Source organism: Cyanistes caeruleus, chromosome 2 (genome assembly GCF_971803275.1).
Source record: "Cyanistes caeruleus chromosome 2, bCyaCae1.hap1.1, whole genome shotgun sequence".
NCBI lineage: Eukaryota > Metazoa > Chordata > Aves > Passeriformes > Paridae > Cyanistes > Cyanistes caeruleus.
In genome coordinates, this window is record NC_141702.1 from 67,689,561 (window position 1) to 67,710,919 (window position 21,359).

The window sequence follows — 21,359 nt, forward strand, 5'->3', positions numbered from 1 at the left end:
GTGACAAAAAAACCCAAACCGTTACATGCAGAGATCAATAATTACTGAAATTCAGATAGTTCAAATAAACAAACACAGAATCAACAGGGAACATAAACCTTTGAAGAAAGATGAATGCTTTGCAAATGCTGACTTGGAAAGCTGAAAGTCAGAGGAAAAAAGAGCTGAGTTTCTTGAAGTTTCTGTTCCTGAACAGTTTGAATTCCTTATCCCTGAGCTAAGCATATTTCTGAGGATAAGATCTCAGTTCTTTACAGTACCCGTTTTAATAAATAATCAACTTGAGATACATCAAAGATTGAAAGCACTTTCTCTCTTGAAAGTGTAACTGTTAACTTTGTTGGAAAATAACCTGAGGTTATCCCCAAGTTTTACTACAATGGAAACCTCAAAAGAATTTTCGTAGACTACAGACAAGACAAGGTAAAATAAAATCTCACAGAACTCCTGACCACCCTAGGAGATGCACAGGAGTCAAGTTTAATTACTGTAGTATTACAGAGTATTACTTTAAACCTTCCCAAATAACACTTGTGGAAGCTTAACCCTTGCTTTATCCTGGTGGCTTGAGTATGAAAGAGTGAGCAGGAAAAAAATACGCTCAGAAGTGTGTGGCTATAGAACAGTCCCCTGTCCTCAAACAGGCTGTGCATGTTCCATGTGCAATGAGCAATGTCCTGACTAGCACAGGACAGGCTGAAAAAACAATCAAGAAGTCCCTCTCAAATCTCGAAGGTTTCTGTCCTGGACTAGATGAAATTTCATTCTTAGAGAGGCATGCAACAATACAGCAATAAATAAGACTTCAAAAAGGGTTTACCTTTCCACATAGCTTAATTATATTATATTATAGCTTAATCATAGCGTATCTCAGAAGTTCATTTAACTGTTCTATCACTCATCCAGTGTAAATAAAAGGTATGTAAATAAGACTGGATATTGAAAAAAAAGTTGAACTTGATTAATTTTAATATAACTTTATGTTACCTGTTTCTGGTGTCTTATTTATTGTGCTGTGGATTGCAAAGAGACTTCTAGTGCAGATGAAGATAGCTAGAACCTAGACACTTATGTCAGCAGTCCATGACCAACAGGTACCTTAAAAGTCACGGATTTCCTTAAAAGTTGGGATAAAAACTGTCTGGATTTATTTTCTCCTCAGTATTAGATTGCTTACTGAAATGCCTAACACATGATGAATTGCTTCCTTTCTTCTGTCACCTGTGTTTGTTCTAAAGTATTTCAACTATGATACTAAAGTGTTTGGTTAGTTTTCCTGTGTATCCAGGCCAAGGCAACAATTCATCTCTCCGCTGAAATAGAAAATCTGGCATACCTTCAACATTACTGCATTGACATATTAGAGAAAGGTGTTAAAACCTTTTCACACCAGTCATTTCCCTGATTTTCAATTCCACTTGAAACTGACCAGCAACCTGGAAAGCAGTCACTGTGCAAACTAATTCTATTCTTATTTTTGTGCTCTTTGTAGGCAACAATTGTAAGCTTTTATGGTAGAAATAACAATATAGATTCTATAAGCCAAAATGTGAACGTTAATACTTTACATTTGAAGGGCTTGGAATGCCTTTAGTGTGTAGTAGGGAAGATCAAAGAAAGGTAATGATTTTCCAGATGAAATTTGCCACATCCTGATAAGCAACTGTCCAGAGTATGATACTTCTTACACAGTACTTGGCCTTTTTATCCAAGAGTTCAGCCAGACCACAGAATGGGAGGCTCACATGTTGCTTTTGTCTTAGGATTCCAACAGAGAGTAAGCAGCAAAAAATATCCAGAATAAATCTTTGTAGATATGAATCATCCTACTTCTTACAACAGAAAAGATCTGGAGCAATGGAATGAGAGCCTTCACAAATGTATCCATGAGCATGCTGAGGGCAGGGGCCTGAAAGTCTCTCACCTTCTTTAACTCATTAAAAGTGTGAAAGCTACATTAAAAACAAAGCTGTATCACTTTGAGTGAAAGAACCTTAAAAACAGTCAAGTAATCAAGTAATCAAAAATGAGCTTTAGGTATTGAGAAGTTCACTAAAAATCTTTCTGGTATTATGGACATTAGAAAAAAAGAAAACATTTGTATATTTAGAAAAAGTTGAATAATCAAAAGGCAATTACACATTCTGGAATATGTGAGTTAGTTTTTATGAATAGTTTTGGGCTTGTTCTCTAAAGAATAAATACAAAGAAAAACAGATATTCAAAATACAGAGAAGAAAAAAAAGTGATTTCACTGCTTTTATTTATATCAACTTAAGATGGAAAATGTAATGGTAACTTTTGATCTAAATGTAAGAAGAAGATAAACCAGTTACTGTGTCTTGTATCCAAAAAGTAGAAATGATTCTCAGCCTTACTTTTTAGTTTTCATTCAGGCTTGGCAGTATATGATTTTTATTTATTTTTTTTTTGTTTTTAAATTATTTAAGGTATTTCTAAGTTAAATGGATATTTATTTTTACTAGGAAAAGCATTTCTTATCTCCCTTCTACACAGAGGGTCCTGTGGAAAATCTCAGGATCTACACCACTAAAAGGTAGCACCTGATATTTAATGCCAAGAGAAATATAAAAAGAACTTGAAACAGTTCTCTCTTTTGAGTGGAGGAGGTCTCTCAAATAGGTTAAGTCCACTTGCTAAATGAAATGTCCTGCTAGGAATGTCACAAGAAGATTTCTTTTCACATACTGATATGTATATACACACACAGATTTACACATATACACTTTTTCAAACTGCTTTCCTGTGTTTCTGCATCTATTCTCCTCAATTTCAATAATTCTGTGGAATTATTTTTAAAAAAGCTTGAAAAGTGAATGCTATAATACCAGAAATATTCTACATAATCCAAGTATGGGAAATTACCACTGAACAAACAAAATCTCTGTTTTCACTGCTCTCCAAAAGATGAGAGAAATTTCATGTGTAAATAGTGGAACTTACAGTACAAATCATATTTTGGTATAAAAGGAGTTTACAGATTTTCATCTGAAATAGGATTTCTGATTTAGAGAATTTATGAAAAAAAAAATTGCATTTTAGCAATTCATGCACACAGCTCATGAATTTTGCTCTAACCAGGAATACATAGATGGCATGAGCACTACCTCAATTTACTTATTTTCATGAGTAAAACCAATGAGCAGTCAGAAGAGAAGAGAGTAAACAATTTAAACAGAATTCTCAACACGCATATAGATATCAGGCATTTCCATTCACTGTTCCCTAAGGGAAGTTACCATACTCTGCTATTATTTTATAAGAAACTCACTGTAAAAGGCAAGAGAAGAAATATATTAATGCTTAGAATCAAACACAGATAGAAAAGTAATAATTCTTTCTATACAGTCCCATATATATTCCATCCCTATCCCATAGTTCTCCTTTCTCAAGAAGTGAAAGTCTCTCACATTATAGCCAAGGATTTAAAGTTTTGCCAAATAATTCTTGTTAAAATAAATCAATTTCTCAGTTTTACTTTCGTTCTCCTTTTCCCCCATAAATTATTGCCCAAAACCTAAGGCTGGTGTTACATTTCCACCAATTTGTACCTAAAAAGACACAAACCCCTGTCTTTGTCTAAGTATAAAGCATAGCCAAAATGGAAAAAAGAGAATGCCCATTATGATTAGAGTATGCAAAATCTGTATTATTACTACCGTTGTTGTCATTAATATACATTTGCATAAAAGTCTGTGATGAAGAAACAGTGAAATGAGATTAATCACAAGAACTGGACTCACAGTTTCTTGAGAGTTTTAATCAATGTCTAAAAGGACTTGAATTAGGAGTAACTCACAGGAAATACAGGTTTTTAGAGCACGCATTTTCATCTCTTTTAGCTGTAATCAAAACAATGCATCAGAAACAGAGCACACTTACCATTTTACCACTGACTGGGCAAAGCAGGAAATACAAATTACAATTACCTCATACCCATACTCAGAGATGAGCAAAGTCCTGAGAAAACCCACCAAACATCTAAGCTGACCTTGCTTAGAGGAGGGTGTCAGTGGAAAAGGGTTTGTACATCATGACCTCCTAATGTCCACTCAACCCTGAACCGTGCTATGATTTTTATGTGTTTCAGATCTATGATATATGGCTGTCTCAATAAAAGTGGAAAAACAGAATAAAGAACCTTTGAAACTAAAATGAGCACAGAAGTAAAACTTAATCCTGATATTAACATTCAGAACACAGATTAGAAAAAACAAATTTTAGTCTCACCATGACTAGGAGGAAGAGTTCAAAAATGTGTTATTGTAACTCCACTGAAAGTAATAAAATGTATTGTTTCTTTTAAAGAGGCAAACATTGCCTTCAAGCAAAATAACAGAAGTCAATCCAAGTATTGTGAAGTCTGGATATAATACAAAATACTAATGTTTGTTCTGAGAATTAACTGCTTACATTTTTCTACCACACAGGCATGACATTCTACACTCCTGTATTTCCATTTAGTCTGTAGATATATACTCTATATATAAGTGAATTAATTATGTCCAATGCAATTTTTTCCATTTTGTTTTGTTAAACTTCTGCCTCATCATAACTAAATAGAAAATGGGTTCATAATGAAGAAACAAATTTCATCTTCACAGAATATTGATCTCTCTATTTAAATGATGATAATTCATTGATAATTTTTTTAATTATCACTTCGAAGGCAGTCATCCAGAAGGTTGGTAGACCAAAGCAAATGTTTTCCTTTCACTGGTTTGACAAACAAACAACTAAACAGTGACTGAACAATGCTTTCTAAATATTTAGTGTTTTGAGGGAGGGTAGAGATCTGCTTGGAGAGATGCTCAGGTTGCTAAATCTTGGTTAGATTTAAGAGAGCAAGTGTATGTATGTTCTACAGGCTAACTTATTAATTAGAAGAAAGCCACTCCTTTGACTGGGACCAAAAAAAAAAGAAATAAATGATTAAATTCCCGCTGTAGGGTGTCTGCAGGACCGCCCGGGAGTGACTTGAGGGGCCGGTCAAAAATACTGAACTGCCATCTAGTGGGGAACTGGGCAGACTTCTTCAGGTGGTCCTTCAGATTCTCTTAAATATAGTACTTCTAACATTCGTTTCTAATATTTCTATTTGTCTTCTCATCCTTCTTTCATAGCCTAAGAAACTCCAACAGCATCAGATGACAGTATTTAATTACAAAGCGGCTACTAGCCGTGTAGGACACAGCGCAGAATAAACAGACAGTCTCTGCTTAAGCTATGTTAATGTCTCAGAGAATATCACTTCGTATTTCAAGAAGTTTAGTTAATTTATCTGCTACAGCTTTAGGAAATAAAACATCTATTTGTGCTTGTAAGACTTTCTGAGAACAAATCAAAAAAATAAACCTGAAAATGGCAGCATGTTTGAACTGAAAAATAACTTCGAACATTAAGAATCTAAGAATTCTATCAATAAAACTTTTGCATAAAAATTATGTTTCATGAACATAAAATACTTGACTTGTACCTAACAAGTCCTGGATTTCCACAAAGTTAAATTCTCCTTTACTGCCTGAGCAAAACGCTCTGCATTTCAGCAGTTCCTATGACCCTGGCAGTAAAGTCACCTGCCGGGTTTGTAGCTCCTCATTTCCTACAAACTTGGTTTCTTTTCTGTATGTTTCTGATAAAACATCATATACTCTGAATGCTAACAAGAAAACACTATCTATCTGCATATGCTTCCTGAAATTCATCTGCTTAAAGCTAAGATATTGCAATTCTAACATTGGACCTACAATTAGAATGTAAGTTCCTCCATATCACATATTAAAAATCTAGGCTTATTTTTGCAAGATAAAAAAACCCAGATACATACTTCTGAATTTTCTTAAATTTTTGTTTTCTAAAATTTGGGTATGCTGACATGGTTTTGCAGAAAGTTTACATTGGTACAGTTCTTAAAAGAAGATATACAATTCTATTCACTATCATTTGATTCATATGGAAGCATCCAAAAACATTTGCTTCTCTCTTAATCCTTTATTTCCTCAATGAGATAACTGCATATAGTAGATCCTTTTGAATATGTCATACAGTTTTTTGGTTTTCTTTTTTTTTTTTTACCCAACTATATAACTTATTTTTCTGTGCTGAAATCTAGGACTCTGGTTGTCCTATCTTTGTAGGAAAGGAATTGTTTTACAGTAACTGTTCACTGCTTCCTCAAGCCGTCTCTTCCCCCTTACAAAACGCAACCTGTCAAATAGCAAAAGGATTGAAGGGGAACAGCACTTCTTCACAGGTTTTTTTCCTTAATAATTATCTCAAGAAAGAACATGCAAAATCAGGCAGTGTTAAAAGTGCCACTGTCACAGAACTGTTTGTGAGCCAAGAGGGGAAGAGTCCCCAGTTTTCCTCAAGTTCTTGTGGAAGCCTGTGGTTCACTATTCTTGCCTACAGTTGGTCTATGTGCTGATTAAAACCACATAAAACAAAAATAAAACAAGTTTTATACCAGACTACAAGTGTCACAACAGTCTAATGCAGGTTCATAACATCTCCCCTTTTTGAAAATTATTTTTTGTATTTCACCATTTTAGACTAATCTTTCATCTACTGTCTTTATCTTATCTACAAAGAATAATCTCTGAAATTTCTCTTAAGAGAGCTTTGGGCAGCATGCATGTTTCTGAGACAAATTCTAGCAGTGACATTTTATAATAATGAAAAGTAAATTCCAGTCCCGCCAATGTTCTATGGTTTCTAAACAGACCGATTATGTATTTATCTTAAAGGATTTCAGAACCTTTTTTCTTGTATTACTAGGTGTCAAAATTGGAACATTTCTAATATCACTAAGCTACTGCCCTAAGAAATTATAATAAGTCATAGTCAAAAACTAGTCTAAGAAGAAAGGTTCCAGCTGAGAGAGGAGCTGCCAGTAAAGTGGAGTGGTTAGGAATATTCTAAACATACACTCCATGAATCTGGTTTTATAAAGCAGAAAGTATCTTCAAGGTGGCAAAACCTGTCTTGCAATGCAGTTTTTTAAGATTAGCACTGTTCCCCTATGATACTGCTGGAAAATGCACCAATAGATTATGCAGTAGAAACCCGTTTTCAGCACCTCAGAACTGCCAAAATTTTGTCTGGTTTTAGTACCAGTGGAAGTACTTGGAATTGCAAAAGAGGCATATAATTTTGGTTGAGGATTTATTTGTTGGGTAAAATGTGGTGAACCAAACCAAACTAAGACGTTGTGAGCATAAGAATTTTTTGATGACAAGCTTTTCTGATGTAAATACAGCATAAATAGTCAGTGTAAACTATCTTATAACCAAACTGCTAGAGACTGCAACAGTCTGGCAAAACCTCCTCTCTTGAGGTGGGATTACAGGGACCAGGCATGATGTATTCATTATATCTAGATGTTGACAATTAAATAAATATAATAAGAACTTTGTTTTTAAAATTGTGTGGTCCACAGAACAGACTCTCATCACAAATGATCAAAAATAGAAATTTAAAATAATTTTATAATATGGTGTATGAAATAATGCTTTTAAGTGCCTTTCAAACAATTTTAGGTTTCTGGTCTGTGATGTCTCACTACTAACCAAGCCTAGTTTACATGTACTCATTTTACAATTAAAGGATTCTTTTTTTTCCCCTTCATCTTTTTTTCTGAGGATCTATTTGTACCTACTGTGTTAACAAAATCAAGCTACTCTGAAAAGCGAGTTAAATGTAAGGAAAATTGCAAGGACAGTGCAAAAGATCAGGGGTACAAACAGAACAGAAATTGGCTCTTGCACAAAGTACTGCTGTCAAATTTAAAGATCAGGTTTGTAGCTGGAGTTCCTAAATTAGGGCACCCCATTTTTCTCTTCTTCTTTCACTAAAGGAGTTAAGCCTAACAAAACTTTCTCTGTTCGTACTGGGAAGACTAAGCAGACATCCTTGCTATTTGGCATTTCAAAACCAGGACTTGAAATGGCTGCCAATTTTTTCTTATTTTTCCACTGCTTAACAATTCCTGTACTAAAAAGCAAGCACATCCCCATATCCTCATTTTTTTTTAGCTGTAATTCTGAAAAAAATTGATATTTTGAACTCAATAAAACACTTCAAAAAGTTTCAGAAATTGTTTTTGTAAATTATTCTGTAAAACATGCATGTAAAATACCTCACACATATCTAGTATTACAAAGATAACCAAATGGAGAGGATATATATATATAAAGAAGCCCCTTCAAGTGAGAAGAAAATATAGAATCCAGGCTGTACTACTTGTGCCTTTAATTTAAAATGATTCTGATTATTTCAGTTATTTTATTTAGTTATTATTTTAAGTTACGATTAACAGTTGTTTATCGTAACTGAGATAATTTATCAGCACATCATGTTACAACTGTGTTCTGGCCAATAATCTTCAATTATATTTGTAGTATGTGGGAATGTCTTTTCCCAGAGAAAGGAGAGGGAAGAAGTCTGTGATAAGATTCAGCTGATGAATCCAAATTTTAAACAAGAGCTCTCTTTTATTTATGCATTTAAAGAAAAAGAGAGAAATAACCTACTAGGCTAAATTCAACCAATGTTTCCTTTTTACAGAAATTAAAACTAGACAACAAAAGAGGGCATATCTGTAATACAAGCATGTTCATCACTTAAAAAAAAAAGTATAAATAAGACCAAGAATGATCTGACTGCAGTAAAGGATTTACCTACAACCATGATGGCTGTTCTACTTTCAAAATGTTTTTATAGACTGATATAGTTAAACACTGAGGGATAAGAATATGCTGGACTGCTGGGGACTTAATTTAAACATACGACAACATTTTATCCACATACTGTTCCTCAAAAAAACCCCAAAAAACTTCACTCTGTAGAAGTGTAAAAAAATAAAACCAGAATAATGATGATGACATAAAACAGCAAAAACTTGAGATGACTTTCTGCAAGTGAGGTGATCCTGTTGGCACTGAAGGTCATTGATGAATAATAGTATAGAATGGAAGTTCAGGTTACTGTCATAAGAGATCATCACGGAGTGAGAGGGATGGGGATCTCCTAAACACTAGCAAATGGAATTCAGTTATTGGACAACATATCAGGCTAGTCCTAAAAGTAAAGCTCCCAGCTATTAGTAATTGCCATTCAAGCAATCAGGCAGTGCTCCAGAGCTCCTGATTAAACTTCATTCTCATAGTAATTCTCATAATACTTTTTTTTTAATAGGTAAAATAACTACGTATACATAAACCTACTTAAAGTAATTACATTTTTCAATAAAAAAACATTTATAGAGGTCATTTCTTGCAATGAATTATAATACTAGAGACTGATTAAATATGCTCCTTACATGCAATAACTTTACATAAATCTAAGAAAAATGTGCTTTTCCACAATATATACTAGAAACCATTGCTAGTGAAACCTGGATGACTGGAATATAAGAATAGCATGAGAAAAATATATTTTAGGTTAAACTTGTAATACTGCAGTGAAAAAATATTTTTAAATATTATTTTAATTAATGAGCTCCAGTTTTAAAATGTTCCATATTATGAAGTTTAGGAAACCAGCTAGAAGTTGTTTGGCAAGACAAGCCATAAAGTTAATACACATACTCTCCCCAGTCATGGCTCACAAAATACATGATCAAGCCCAAATTGAATTTGCAAGTCTAATGACCAGTAGTATGTATTTAACTACACGTTCCTTATTTTTCCCTGAAAAGCGAATCACTGACCATTTTCGCAAACACTGCTTGATACAGCGATGCTTGAATTGTCTTGTCACTAACACAAAAAGCCCTGCAGATACCAAAAACAAAACAAAAAAAGCTTAAAACCCAGAACAAAACACTCAGCAAACCAAAAGAAACAAAAAACACCCCATAAAAAAAAAACTCAAAACAAATCCAAAGGCGGAAATGAGGGAAACAAGCTGGGAAACAGAGGAGGAAGAAAAGAGGTTCCAAAAGTTTTTGGTCACTGCTTGTTTCAAACCAAGATTTCAGAATTTAGCCTTCCTTCTAATGACTTCCTGAAAAACTGAATAGTGTTGATTACAAGTAAGATAAGTCTGTTGAGAAAACAGAATCTGAAATTCCTCAGCCCCATTAAAATGCACCACCTTTAGTGACAAATACAGCATGTATGGTGACATGCCAAAAAACCAAGATAGTCTGTGTTTCTGTGGCACAAGTTGAACCCAGATTCTCTCCACTGTCCCAGTATTACATTAGCTCCTTTTTAAGTCTAGCATGACCCTTTAAACCTGTGCATATAGTACCTCTGCTATGAGCTTGGGAAGAGTAAGAAAGAAATCCCTGCCACTATTACTTACATAAACTTTTGTAGATTAGCTATTATTATAAGACCTTTTATAACTATTCCTTAGTAAAGCCATTTGAGTTTCCTTACTAGAGCCATTACTTCTGAGTGGATAATAACATTTTGTAAGAATCACCTTAGGCAGGAACCCTCAATCCTTATACCTAGTACTATACATAGTACACTATAGAGCTTAAAAAATACCCTCACTTTGGAACTTTTTCATACAGAACGTTTAGTACACAAAACTATTTCAAAAATGTCAGAAAAGAAGTACTGCTTTCTGCCCTTTTTAAAAAAATGATAAAACATTTCTGTTAGAATCTTACCTGTTCTCGCTGAACACCGCCTGCGTATTGCTTCTCTGTTTCCGGGACTGTAGATTTCAACTCTGAATTTGAAAAGAAGATACAGATTTTAAAACAAAAAATAATTGACTGATCTTTTGAAATACACATTAAGAAATTCATGAAAGGACCGTCAAGTTAAAAACTGTCCCAATTTCCAAATTATCCCAACCATTACCTGTCCTTAAAATGGTTGACTCTTGCCAACTATGTTTTCCTTTCTTCCACTACCATAGAAATTTGAAAACTCCACAATAACATAGGTAGTAATACAGATCTTAAAAATAGAGCAAAACATATGACACTACAAAACCAGATCCTTTTCTTATTTTAAAACCAGATTACTTTTCTGACCTTAAAGAACCACACTGTGTCTCAGTTTCCTTTCCCAACAGGAAATAACCAGAAAAGGAAAACAAACCAGCAAGCAACAAAACAGCGCGAAGATCTTTAATCAGTTTAGGAGCTACTGCTAATGATGCCTGTTTACTGATCATAGCCCAGTTATTTACATGTAACAAAAACAGAAGTATTTTCCTTACACCTGCCCAGAGACTATATGTGTAGCATCCTTGCCATATGTTTAAAGGTACCACTATTCAACAGGGAAATCTCTTGACCATTTGCAGAAAGAGTGAAGCAGCTGTGAACCAGAGGCTCTGGACTCATAATTCCTAGACATCTGGCCTCCTCACAGCTTTCTGACAATCCCAGCTGTTGGGAAGCAAGACATACAAGGAAGCAGGTTCATTCCAAGTGTGAGTTATGTCACGAGGCTTGAATATGAACAATCCACAACTTTTTTACCTGTATGTGGATAAGCTTCACCTAACAAGAAATAACTCTGTGGTTGAGAGTTTAGATTTCTCTGTGTTTGAGAGAAATGTTCTCTCAATTTGATCTATCTGATCTTTGCTCACAACAGATTTATTCTATGCTGATTTTCTAGTATTAGACATGCACCCATAATGCTTAGTGTTTTCTGCCGTGCAAATTAGCACACTTTCCTTGCATAAAAGTACCTAAGAAAATAGGAACAGACCTCTCCTAAGTATTGGTCAATATTTAACAATTTGACAGAATTGTCTAGCTTATTTTTACCTCAGAAATATTATTATTTTAAAAAGGATTCTAAATATAAGCTGAAGGCAGGGTGATCTGAGCAGTTAACTTTAAGGTTAATTAGATGAAATTTGGCAAATACAATCTATTCCCAGCAAACCAAGCATTTTTTTTAAGCAAAATGAAAAAAAAACCAAAAAACAACCCAAACACTACCAGCACAGTTAGAAAAAAAAGGTTCAGGAAAGGAAAAAAGTGCTGTATGAGAAATGAAACCTTTCCTTTAAACCAAATCAAACTTTTTTTTTTTTTTTGGCTTTTTTTTGTCTTCTTTTTATTTTTAAGAGACTTAGATTTCAGCTGTAAACTCACACTGGTATGTAGTGGGCTGAGAATGTTTCATTTTGCATAAATTGCATAATCTTTGAATGTCTTCACAAGTGGTTAAACAGCCACATGGGAGATGGGATGACTGGGCTCTACTGCCACTGCTTACTTGCCCTTTCCTATATGTTAAGTAGAACAGTATCATCAGCAAAGAATTCAAATAATTGAATTTCAAATACCCTGTTGAGTTTAGATTCAGGCAATGTGCTGAGATGTGATAATGGTAGAGTGAAATGCCACAAGAAGAGGCAGGAAGAGATTTGGGTATTCAAACAGAAAATTAGTGCCATGCACATTGGTCTTAAACCTTAACTGAATCCAGAAATGGAAAATGTTTTTAACATAAGTTGCTGGCTTAAACCCAAATTCATATTAGGTATTTATAATTGTCTTTTTTAAAATTAATAACTAACCTAAAAAAATCCTCAAACAAGAATCAACATGACCAAACCCACTGCTCCAAAACCCCAAAAACTCCCAACCACTCTAATAGCACTTTTCACACATCCAGCAATGCTCCACATAATACAGAGCCTACAGCAAGACTATTAAATACAAACTATACTAAACAGATGATTAACTACTTTGCTAATCTAGGATGGATTACCTTAAACCTTGCAGAATTTTGTGTTGTCTTAAAGACTGAAGGCCTACTATTATTCTAATGCTAATGTATATAATAAAAACAAAGATTCTATAAAAACATCCTGGTGCATTCCCCTCTCAAAAACTGCTTTTGTCTAAAATGCATGTTTTTGATTATGACCTAGTGTTTCTAATGTTAATATATCTCTTTAACCCAGAGAGCAATAATTACATATGTAACAAAATACAGCTACCCTGCATATAATAATTTAAATCTTGTTTTAAAAGTTTGTCCCCTACACAATGCAAATGTGTAAAAACACAAAATAATTTAGTTACAAATTTTGAGGAAGGTGTTTATCTTCAGGTTTCACGTCACTCACCTCCATGTTCTTCCAAAATAGCAAGCATGTGAACAATTGAAGAAAATGAAATTATTAATCTGCCTGAGTTGTATTCAAAAGAATAATTTTTTCTTTTCCTCCATTCGCTACACTGAAAAATCACACCAAAACTTCAATAAATACATCTTAAGAGTTACTTATATTAAACTTAGAAAAACTCCTAATACACAATTTTCACTTTATTTCTAACTCTACTTCTTAAATTTTTTGCATTTTTTTTGAGAGGGCAGTAGCTGAGATAAGGAACAGACAAGTCCTGTACATATTACATCCACATAATGGGTATAATAGACAGAAAAACATAGGATGGAAAAAAATCACATACAAAATGAAAACATTTAAAAATTATTAGTATTGTCCTTTTGACAGAAATACACTTCTAAGTATATCTTTATATTTCAAAATATTTTACATTATCAACATTCTTCCAGATTTTAGAGAAACTAAACTCTTTTTGACTTACACCAACCTCTGCTGGGCTAAAACCTCAAAATAATTTAATTTGAAATTCACCCTTTTGTTTTTCCAGTGCACAGTATGTTCATAAATACTGTGATCACACATCCATTAGCTATGTCTCCCAGCTGAGAAACAACTCTCAGAGTAGATGGCAGTGAATTCTACCACCATATGTGGCAGCACTTTCATTGAATACAAGGTAAGACAGGAGATCCTTGGTTAAAAACTGGACTGGCTCAAGAGTCCAGCACTGCAGAGTTCCACACTCTGAATTGCATCAGTCAGATGGATGCAGAACTGGATTCCGTGGTCTCTGATAGCATTCCTTCAGTAAAAGGCAAGCATAAACAGAATAATACAGCAGTATTGCATTTTTGTTGGCATCACTTGTCTGTGAACACCGAAATAAGTGATACCAGTAAAAATAAAATGTTGCCATGGTAAAAGGTGTGCATGTGAGAAATACTTTGCTTATATTCCAGAGGAAGTGGCAGAGAAGTCCCCAAGACAAGCAAATCTGAAATTAACTCCACCCAAAGCCTACAAACAATACAAAGAGATCTGCTGAAATAATGACTTAGCTCTTCAAATCTGAGCAATGAAAAGGAGTAATGGAAAGGAATGAAACATTTGAGAATATCCAGTGGCTCTCCATGGAGGGTATGGAGATGACTGCAGTCTACATTATTGAGAGCTGCTGAACACTACCTAACGAAAAGCAAAGCCTCCAAGAACCTGTGGTATTTACGGATCAACACTACTAATAGAAAACAGGCTTGAAATCCTCATCTAAATTTCTCTGTCAACTACAAGGGAGGATTTTTCTTTCTTGGTTTTAATTTTCAATGTAAACAAAGCTCTTAAAGAGCATGAAGAAGATTGCAGAAACAGTTGGTAGTATAACCTCACAAATTTTAGGGCAAACTGACTTTCTAAGCAAGCCCTCATTTTATTTTTTCAGATACACTTTTCCTACCCCTCTGTCAGCACAGGACTGCTGAATCTACAAAGGAATACCTTACACCACTCTAATAACTTTCAGTACAGCACCAGTCAGCTTCTGAAGTTTTCCTTATTTTTAAGAAAAAAGAACTTATATCATAGCTTTGAAGGTATGTAAAGGAAAAGAATAAAGATCACAGCACCTGGCAAAATCCATTACTCAACAGATTCCAGGTACAGATCTTGGTTGCTAACAAAAAGAATACATTTTTGGTGATTTTTTATTAGATTCATACTAGCTGACATTATTTCTGGTGCTAATCCAAGATTCTCAAAACCAGGTGTTTGTTAGTAGCTAAGATACTAAGTTTACATTTCAGACTCTAAAACACAGCAGCTTCCCCTCTCCTACACATTTATCTTCTCTAGATCCAAGAACTGTACCTTCTTCTGAAATTTTGAGCCTTTGTTCTTCATCTGGAGGTTTGGGTGGAGGCCACGCAGATGGAATTCTCCTTGGAAAGCTTCCTTCAATGTAATCTGTTGAATGTGTGGGTTGGCTAACTGCAGCCCAAGTATAAAGCTGGTCTTGCTGTGATTTAAAAAAAAAAACAAAAACAAATGGTGGAAAAGTTCATATAGAAAGACAAGGTCAAAATATCTAAACTTTTCTTTTCAGTACAAATAACTCAATATCCCCCATATTATGACAGACTTGGTTTTATGCTCTTCAGTCTGATAAAGACTTAAGCTAAATCTATATTAAAATAGTTATGTTCATTAATGACAGAAATGACAGATTTCAGCTTTATACAACCCAACAACATGTTAGGATACAGTTCAGCACTTTTTTAAGGAACTCTTTGCCACTTCTTTTCCTAGAGCTGTAACACATTCTGTCCATCATGACTGCACTTTGTCACATACAGCCGGTTTTATGGCTTGGAGGGAAATATTTCTCTCCACACCATACATAATCATTTTACACCAAAAGCACAAGCAAAGAAAATGAACAGAATTATTTCAGCAGAAATTAAACTGCTATGTGCATTCTTTTCAGCCCTATTTTTATAATTTCCATTTTAATATTTTTCGAAAAGAAGATAAAAAGGTGGATTTTCATTTGGAATAAAATGAAATAAACCCAAAACCAACAGTTAAAGGTATTCTCAGTCCTCTGGGCTCAAGCCAGATATTATCCTTATTTCTCAATAGCTTTGAGTTTGAGTCTATGACTAAAAGTAGGACACACAGAGTTTCTGATGAAAACTAGGGCAAAGTAATGCTTTAAGCTAACAGCAAGATTTTAGATGACCACAATTCAAGTAGTTATTCTTTTGACTGGTAGTCTGCATCAACGTGAACACCTTGTGATTAAACGTTTAGAATACTGTAAATTCTATAGAGATCATTCCCAGTAATTGCACAAGTAACCTAGTAAATGATCTGGAAAGATGCAATTATTGTAGCACAAAACTAGAAAACAAATTAAGTCGCAGGATGAAAATACAGTCAGATCACAGTAATACTTTCTTACAAAGATGATTTTCATTAGATTTCATTCATTCTATTGCCTGAATAAAAACTAGTACATATTTCATTTTTAGATTAGAACTTTTTTTTTTTTTTTAAATTTGACAGATAATAAACTTTGAAGAGATATGCAGGACAAAGAAGAAAACATTGCTTGTTTTTGGGATAATCACTATTTTATGTGACTAATTTTCTATTTGCCTAAAAATAAATTGTTGAAAGAGTGAAAATGTTCAGTTGGGAGCAACTTACTTGGAACAGACAAATGCTGGTAATAAAGTATAAAGCTTTGTTTTACAGAGGGTGTCTCAGTCAGGGTCAAAGGAAGCTCATTAGACCTTTCCAGCAGGAAAAACATGACCAAAATCCAGACATGTATATTGACTTCAGATAAAGGTAAAAAATGTTTCAATAAAAAGCTTAATAAAAAATAACATCAGGTTCTTTACATAGCCCTGAACTCGATGCTCCTTGAAAAGCCTGTCCATTATAGCAGCATTAATATGCTACTCTATTTGAACATCTGAAAAGGCTTGATTAATTCAGTCCTTTGAGTCACTTAATTCTTTTCCATTGTCTATTTCCAGCATTTTAGAGGATAAGTATTTCTGAGTACATATGTGAATTTCTGCCCAATTTCCAATACTGTTTGAGTAAAAAGAAGAGGGAGTCCTACCTGTACATGTTCTGGGAAGAAAATGTGCTGGATTTTGCTATTTGTCATGTTTCTGCACCATTTAAATCTCAAAAACACAGAGGAAAATAACACTTGAAAAAGTCATAGAGACAAACCAGAAAAGTTTTTTTTCTTTCCCACTCTACCATCTTTTACAGTCCAGGGAGCACAGGGAAGAACATGCTCTGCACAGGGTTAACTGGCTAAGCACAGATGACTTTCAATAGGATTACATGTAGGGTTACTGGGCAGTAAAACAAAAGACAACTGACTGTAGATAATGTTGACATAGCATAAATGAAGAAGACAAACAGTTAAACTGGCCCTGGACATGACATTTCAGTATGACAGTTCTTGAAAGATATAATACAATAATTTAGCAACACATTCTTCAAATAAGATTAGTCTACACGAATCAAGATGTATTTAAAAAAACAGAACAAACTCTCAGAATTATTGTGCAGATGGTATACATTATGAAGGTAAGAAAATATGAAGTACCTATGTTCTTGCTGATGTAATTTATGGCATATAAAATATAAGCAGTTATAAATTAAAACATCACACAACTTGATAAACTCTTAACCCAGCATGGGAGCTTTATCTGTGAGTATGAAAGGTAGTATTTTTTGTCTGTATTGCATTTGGGGGTGTGTGGGGGATTTCTTTATTTTCTGTTCAATACAGAGCAAAACAATAGAATAGACTCCTCATGTAATGGAAATTTACAGATGTAAAAATGTAGATTTTCAAAAATGCCTCCAAGGAACTTGCACTACAATGCAAGCATATCCATTTTCAATGTATAGACAAGGTATTTAACAACAACTACTTTCAGATTACTTGCAAGCTTATAAACATATTTTCCAATATGAGAAACCCTCATGACAGAAAGGTAGTCTGAAGCTCTGGATGGCAAGTTGATAGTCCATAAATCACACTTTAAAAGGGAAAAAGATTAACCCTGTCTCTACTTTCATGCCCTTCAAAAGATACAAATCATTTGAACGTCCTAATTCCTATGCACTGAAGCTATGGTCCAAAACCTAATCCTCTTTATGCTTTGTCTTTAGCTCCTTGTCAGTTAATATACTAATCCATCTCTTTTCTCATTTTTCAAATCTGATAATGCCATAAATGTGCATGATTATTAGAACAGTTTGAAGAAATAGATATGCAGCCGATTCTGTGATGCTGAAGTCTAGCTCAAGCAAAATAAACAAAACCCAAATTAAAAAAAAATCCAGATTTCTTTTTAGTATTAATAATTACACAGGAATCATCCATGAACCTAGATTTCCACTTTCAAATTTTTCTCCTTTAAACCTTTCTTTTCAGAGGCAATTTTTACTAAATACCATTGTGCATACAGTCAGTGAATATGCTTACCGTGATCAAGTTTTGGATACATCTGGCATTTCCACTTCATCTTGCTCAAACTCCACTATTTAGTCTTTAAAGCATCTCTTTTGAGGGTAAAAAAATTACATTTATATCCTTGTAATGAATGATGCCAGTCTTATTTTTTCAGACTCGTATCTGGGCAGACACTGGAAGCTTCAAGCTGTCTGAGTCCAGTGCACTAAACATTATGTCAAGAAGAGTTCTTGTTTCCACACATCCTTACACAGCACTTTCCACTGGTTCTTAAAAGTGCAGAGCATCTGCACATGGGCGAGGCAAACTGCCTGCAGGATCTGATGCTACCTAATCAATATACATTTTACCACTTTTAGATGCTAGCAGCATTTAGAGTCACAAGGAGTCAGGTCTGTAGTTTAACTCACTCTCTTCCCAGACAGAGAATGGCTTTTTGTTACAACTTTCCATTCTCTGGTACCACAGTGTTACACTTCAACTATGTAATAAATTAAATATTAAATATTCACTTCACTACTTGAGCTGGAGATTCTTTCCAGCTCGTCTTTAAAGATGGAAATGAATTTTGAAAACTACTCAAAGAAAGGCCTCTAGCAAGTGCCATGTGTCTGGTGAGCCCAAAGCTAGGGCCATGAGTTAGACCTGCAGCAAACATCAGAAGTCATTCTGGTGGGCCTGGACCTTTCAGAAAAGGGGTCATACATTTTTCACACAATTTTCACACCAGTTTTGTTCCCTGGGCCACAGACTGAATTACAGGTTAGTATATCCCTCACTGTAGGAGTACAATATGCAACCTTGAATGTATGCTACACTGCTAGAGATACACAGGTAGTACAACCTTTTGCTCAATGCCCTTTCAGTTTTTAATCAGCTGTCTATCTGCTTCCAGTTCAAAGAACAAAAATAGCCACTGTGAGAAGGGCTTAAAAGAGGTACAGGAGATGGAGTTGAAATAGCAATTGGTGTATACACATTTGCTCCAAATGGCTGCAAAAGCATGAATTAACAATGTGAGGCTCAAGGGGGAAAAAAGTCTGACCAATGGTATTTAGAAAACTTTCAAGGAAATAATCAAAGCACAGTCAGGTGGGAAAGGTGAGGCAGTACAGCAGCACAATTCTCTGGCATTGGGTAGCAGTAGAGGGAGGAAGTAATTCAGCAGTACCTCTAAACTTTCTTACATGAGAGTGCATTGGCACTAACATGCCTGATGTGCTGAGCTCTGATGCAATATGGCTCTATTTTGCAGAACATTTTTTTTAATAGTAAACTTGAAAATTTTTTCACTAAAACCATAAACATTTGAAGCTATCCTGAAAAGGGAAGAACAGAAGTGTTGGCATGTTCTCAGGCAAGTAAAAATGGGCCAGGAGTAAACACAGAGCAGTAGTTACAAGAAGGTTCCTACTCATCAAATCATTCTGGATAGCATTCTTTCAGTGGGAAGAAGTTGAAGAACAGGGAGAGGAAAGAGCATAACTGCATTTAAGATGGAATGAGATAAAGTGATAGAGGAGTTTCATTTTATGTTAACTTGGGATAAAAAGGGACCAGACTCCATGTCTCAGAGGTGTTTTCCAGGCTAAGAGCTCCAAAGAGCTGGTCCACATTTGCATATAATTCCTTGGCATTTAGTCTGTTTCGAGAAATTGAAATTGTCAAGAAAATAAATTGTCTATGGAAGAATTTTTTTTTTTTTTTACATTCAGGAGGGTTAATCATTCTAGTATACTAAGTAAACACCATCTAAAATGAAAGTCAACTGCATGTTCTCCACTGCATACCAAGAGTTAATTGTAGAAGCAAGGTTTTAGTTTGAGAAACTAGAGCCAGACTACCTCAAAATGCTCTTATCAGCAGGAGACTGCTTTATTTTAAGCAGCTTTTAAAATAAAGAAATCAATACTTTTAAGAATGGGGAAAGTGGTTTACTTTTTGAGGACAGGTTCAGTAACAAAGCTCTGTCTTGCCACTGACAGAACCAGAGGAGTGATTAAACACAGCCCTCAACTTGTGCTACCTTTGGCTGCACTGGTGAGCACAGATGCTTTCCAAGGCTGAAAAACAGCAAGTCCTTCATAATACTGTAAGGTATAGCCGAAGCAGCACTTTATCCTCATAAACTAAATTTGTTACATAAGCATTTTACTTGAGTCAAAGGGATTTTTTCTTTTCAGGGAACCAATGTGCATCAACAATGAATTTAAAAACACTTCAAGTGTCAAAAATCATGAAGCATTTATTACCCATGAAATGACTTCAGCCTCCCTCAACCAGAGAGAAAAAACATGTTTGATCCCATCAAATTCAGGATTCAACACTGTATCCCAGGAGAGGCAAAGAGAGCCAACAGACCGGCTGTTAGAGCTCTCACAGGGATATGAAACCGGGAAACTAAATTTCAGATTTCCGCATCTACTCTCATTCTGTTACAATGTTGTTGTCTTGCTCTTCCTGCTCCCCAGTAACTTCTACATTTTATAGAACTGAACAGGTTAAATTGGTGAGCTTACAGTAAACTTGGAAGAAGGAACAGTGGCTAGCCTTCAAGAAAACCTTCAAAAACAGGTTAAGACCCAGCCCTTCTACATATCCAACTAGAACATCCACTTGGAAGGTCTCATCCCAAGACCACCAGGTTATCAGCTACTACTGACATGACCTGAGGGTCCATCCTCTCATTGACTCATCAGGAAATGTAAGCTGAGATAAGAAGCTTCTTCATTAGGAATTATTTTCATTTACACTGACACAGATTTCTGTAAGTTTGGATTCTGAAAAATTTGAATCACCTGAATCAAACTGCTTCCTTAGAAAATGACTTTCACCTCTATTCAATTTGATAATGCAATTTATTCTAACATAAAATCTCTCTCTGAAAGATATGCAATATATACAAATTCAACTCTTAATTTATTCACAGTTCTAAGTGAGAAAAGACATCTTTTTATGACTGACATTCTGAAGAAAGAGAACTAACCTACAGAAAGTCATAAAATATCTCTTGAGGTGACAGGCTGACCACCAGATTCACCATATGCACAATGATACTAAAAATTTTAAACAGGTAATATAAACTTAACATTCAGTATACGGCTCTTGAAGCAGATCTTTAGAAAAACACGCAAGCAAGCAATGTCCATAGCAAAAAGAAACCTGAAAACATAGCAATGTCCTACACATAAAACACCTAAGTTGAAAGTGTATACAGTAGCATCACTACAAGGAAGCAAAGAAAGAAAGAGGAGAAAGAAAGAAAAGATAG

At 34.7% G+C, this 21,359-nt stretch overlaps 1 protein-coding gene across 6 annotated transcripts in view; it reads right to left on the reverse strand.

Annotated features, from left to right (window-relative positions):
• FMN2 (formin 2) overlaps positions 1 to 21,359 on the reverse strand; it is a 157,730-nt gene that overhangs the window by 109,566 nt on the left and 26,805 nt on the right. For all 6 annotated transcript variants that reach the window (XM_086877691.1, XM_086877692.1, XM_086877689.1 and 3 more), the window contains exons 4-5: positions 14,947 to 15,094; positions 10,646 to 10,707 (exon numbers count right to left, since the gene is read on the reverse strand). In XM_086877691.1, coding sequence (XP_086733817.1) covers positions 10,646 to 10,707; positions 14,947 to 15,094 — 210 coding nt within the window. The remainder of the gene's footprint in view (positions 1 to 10,645; positions 10,708 to 14,946; positions 15,095 to 21,359) is intronic.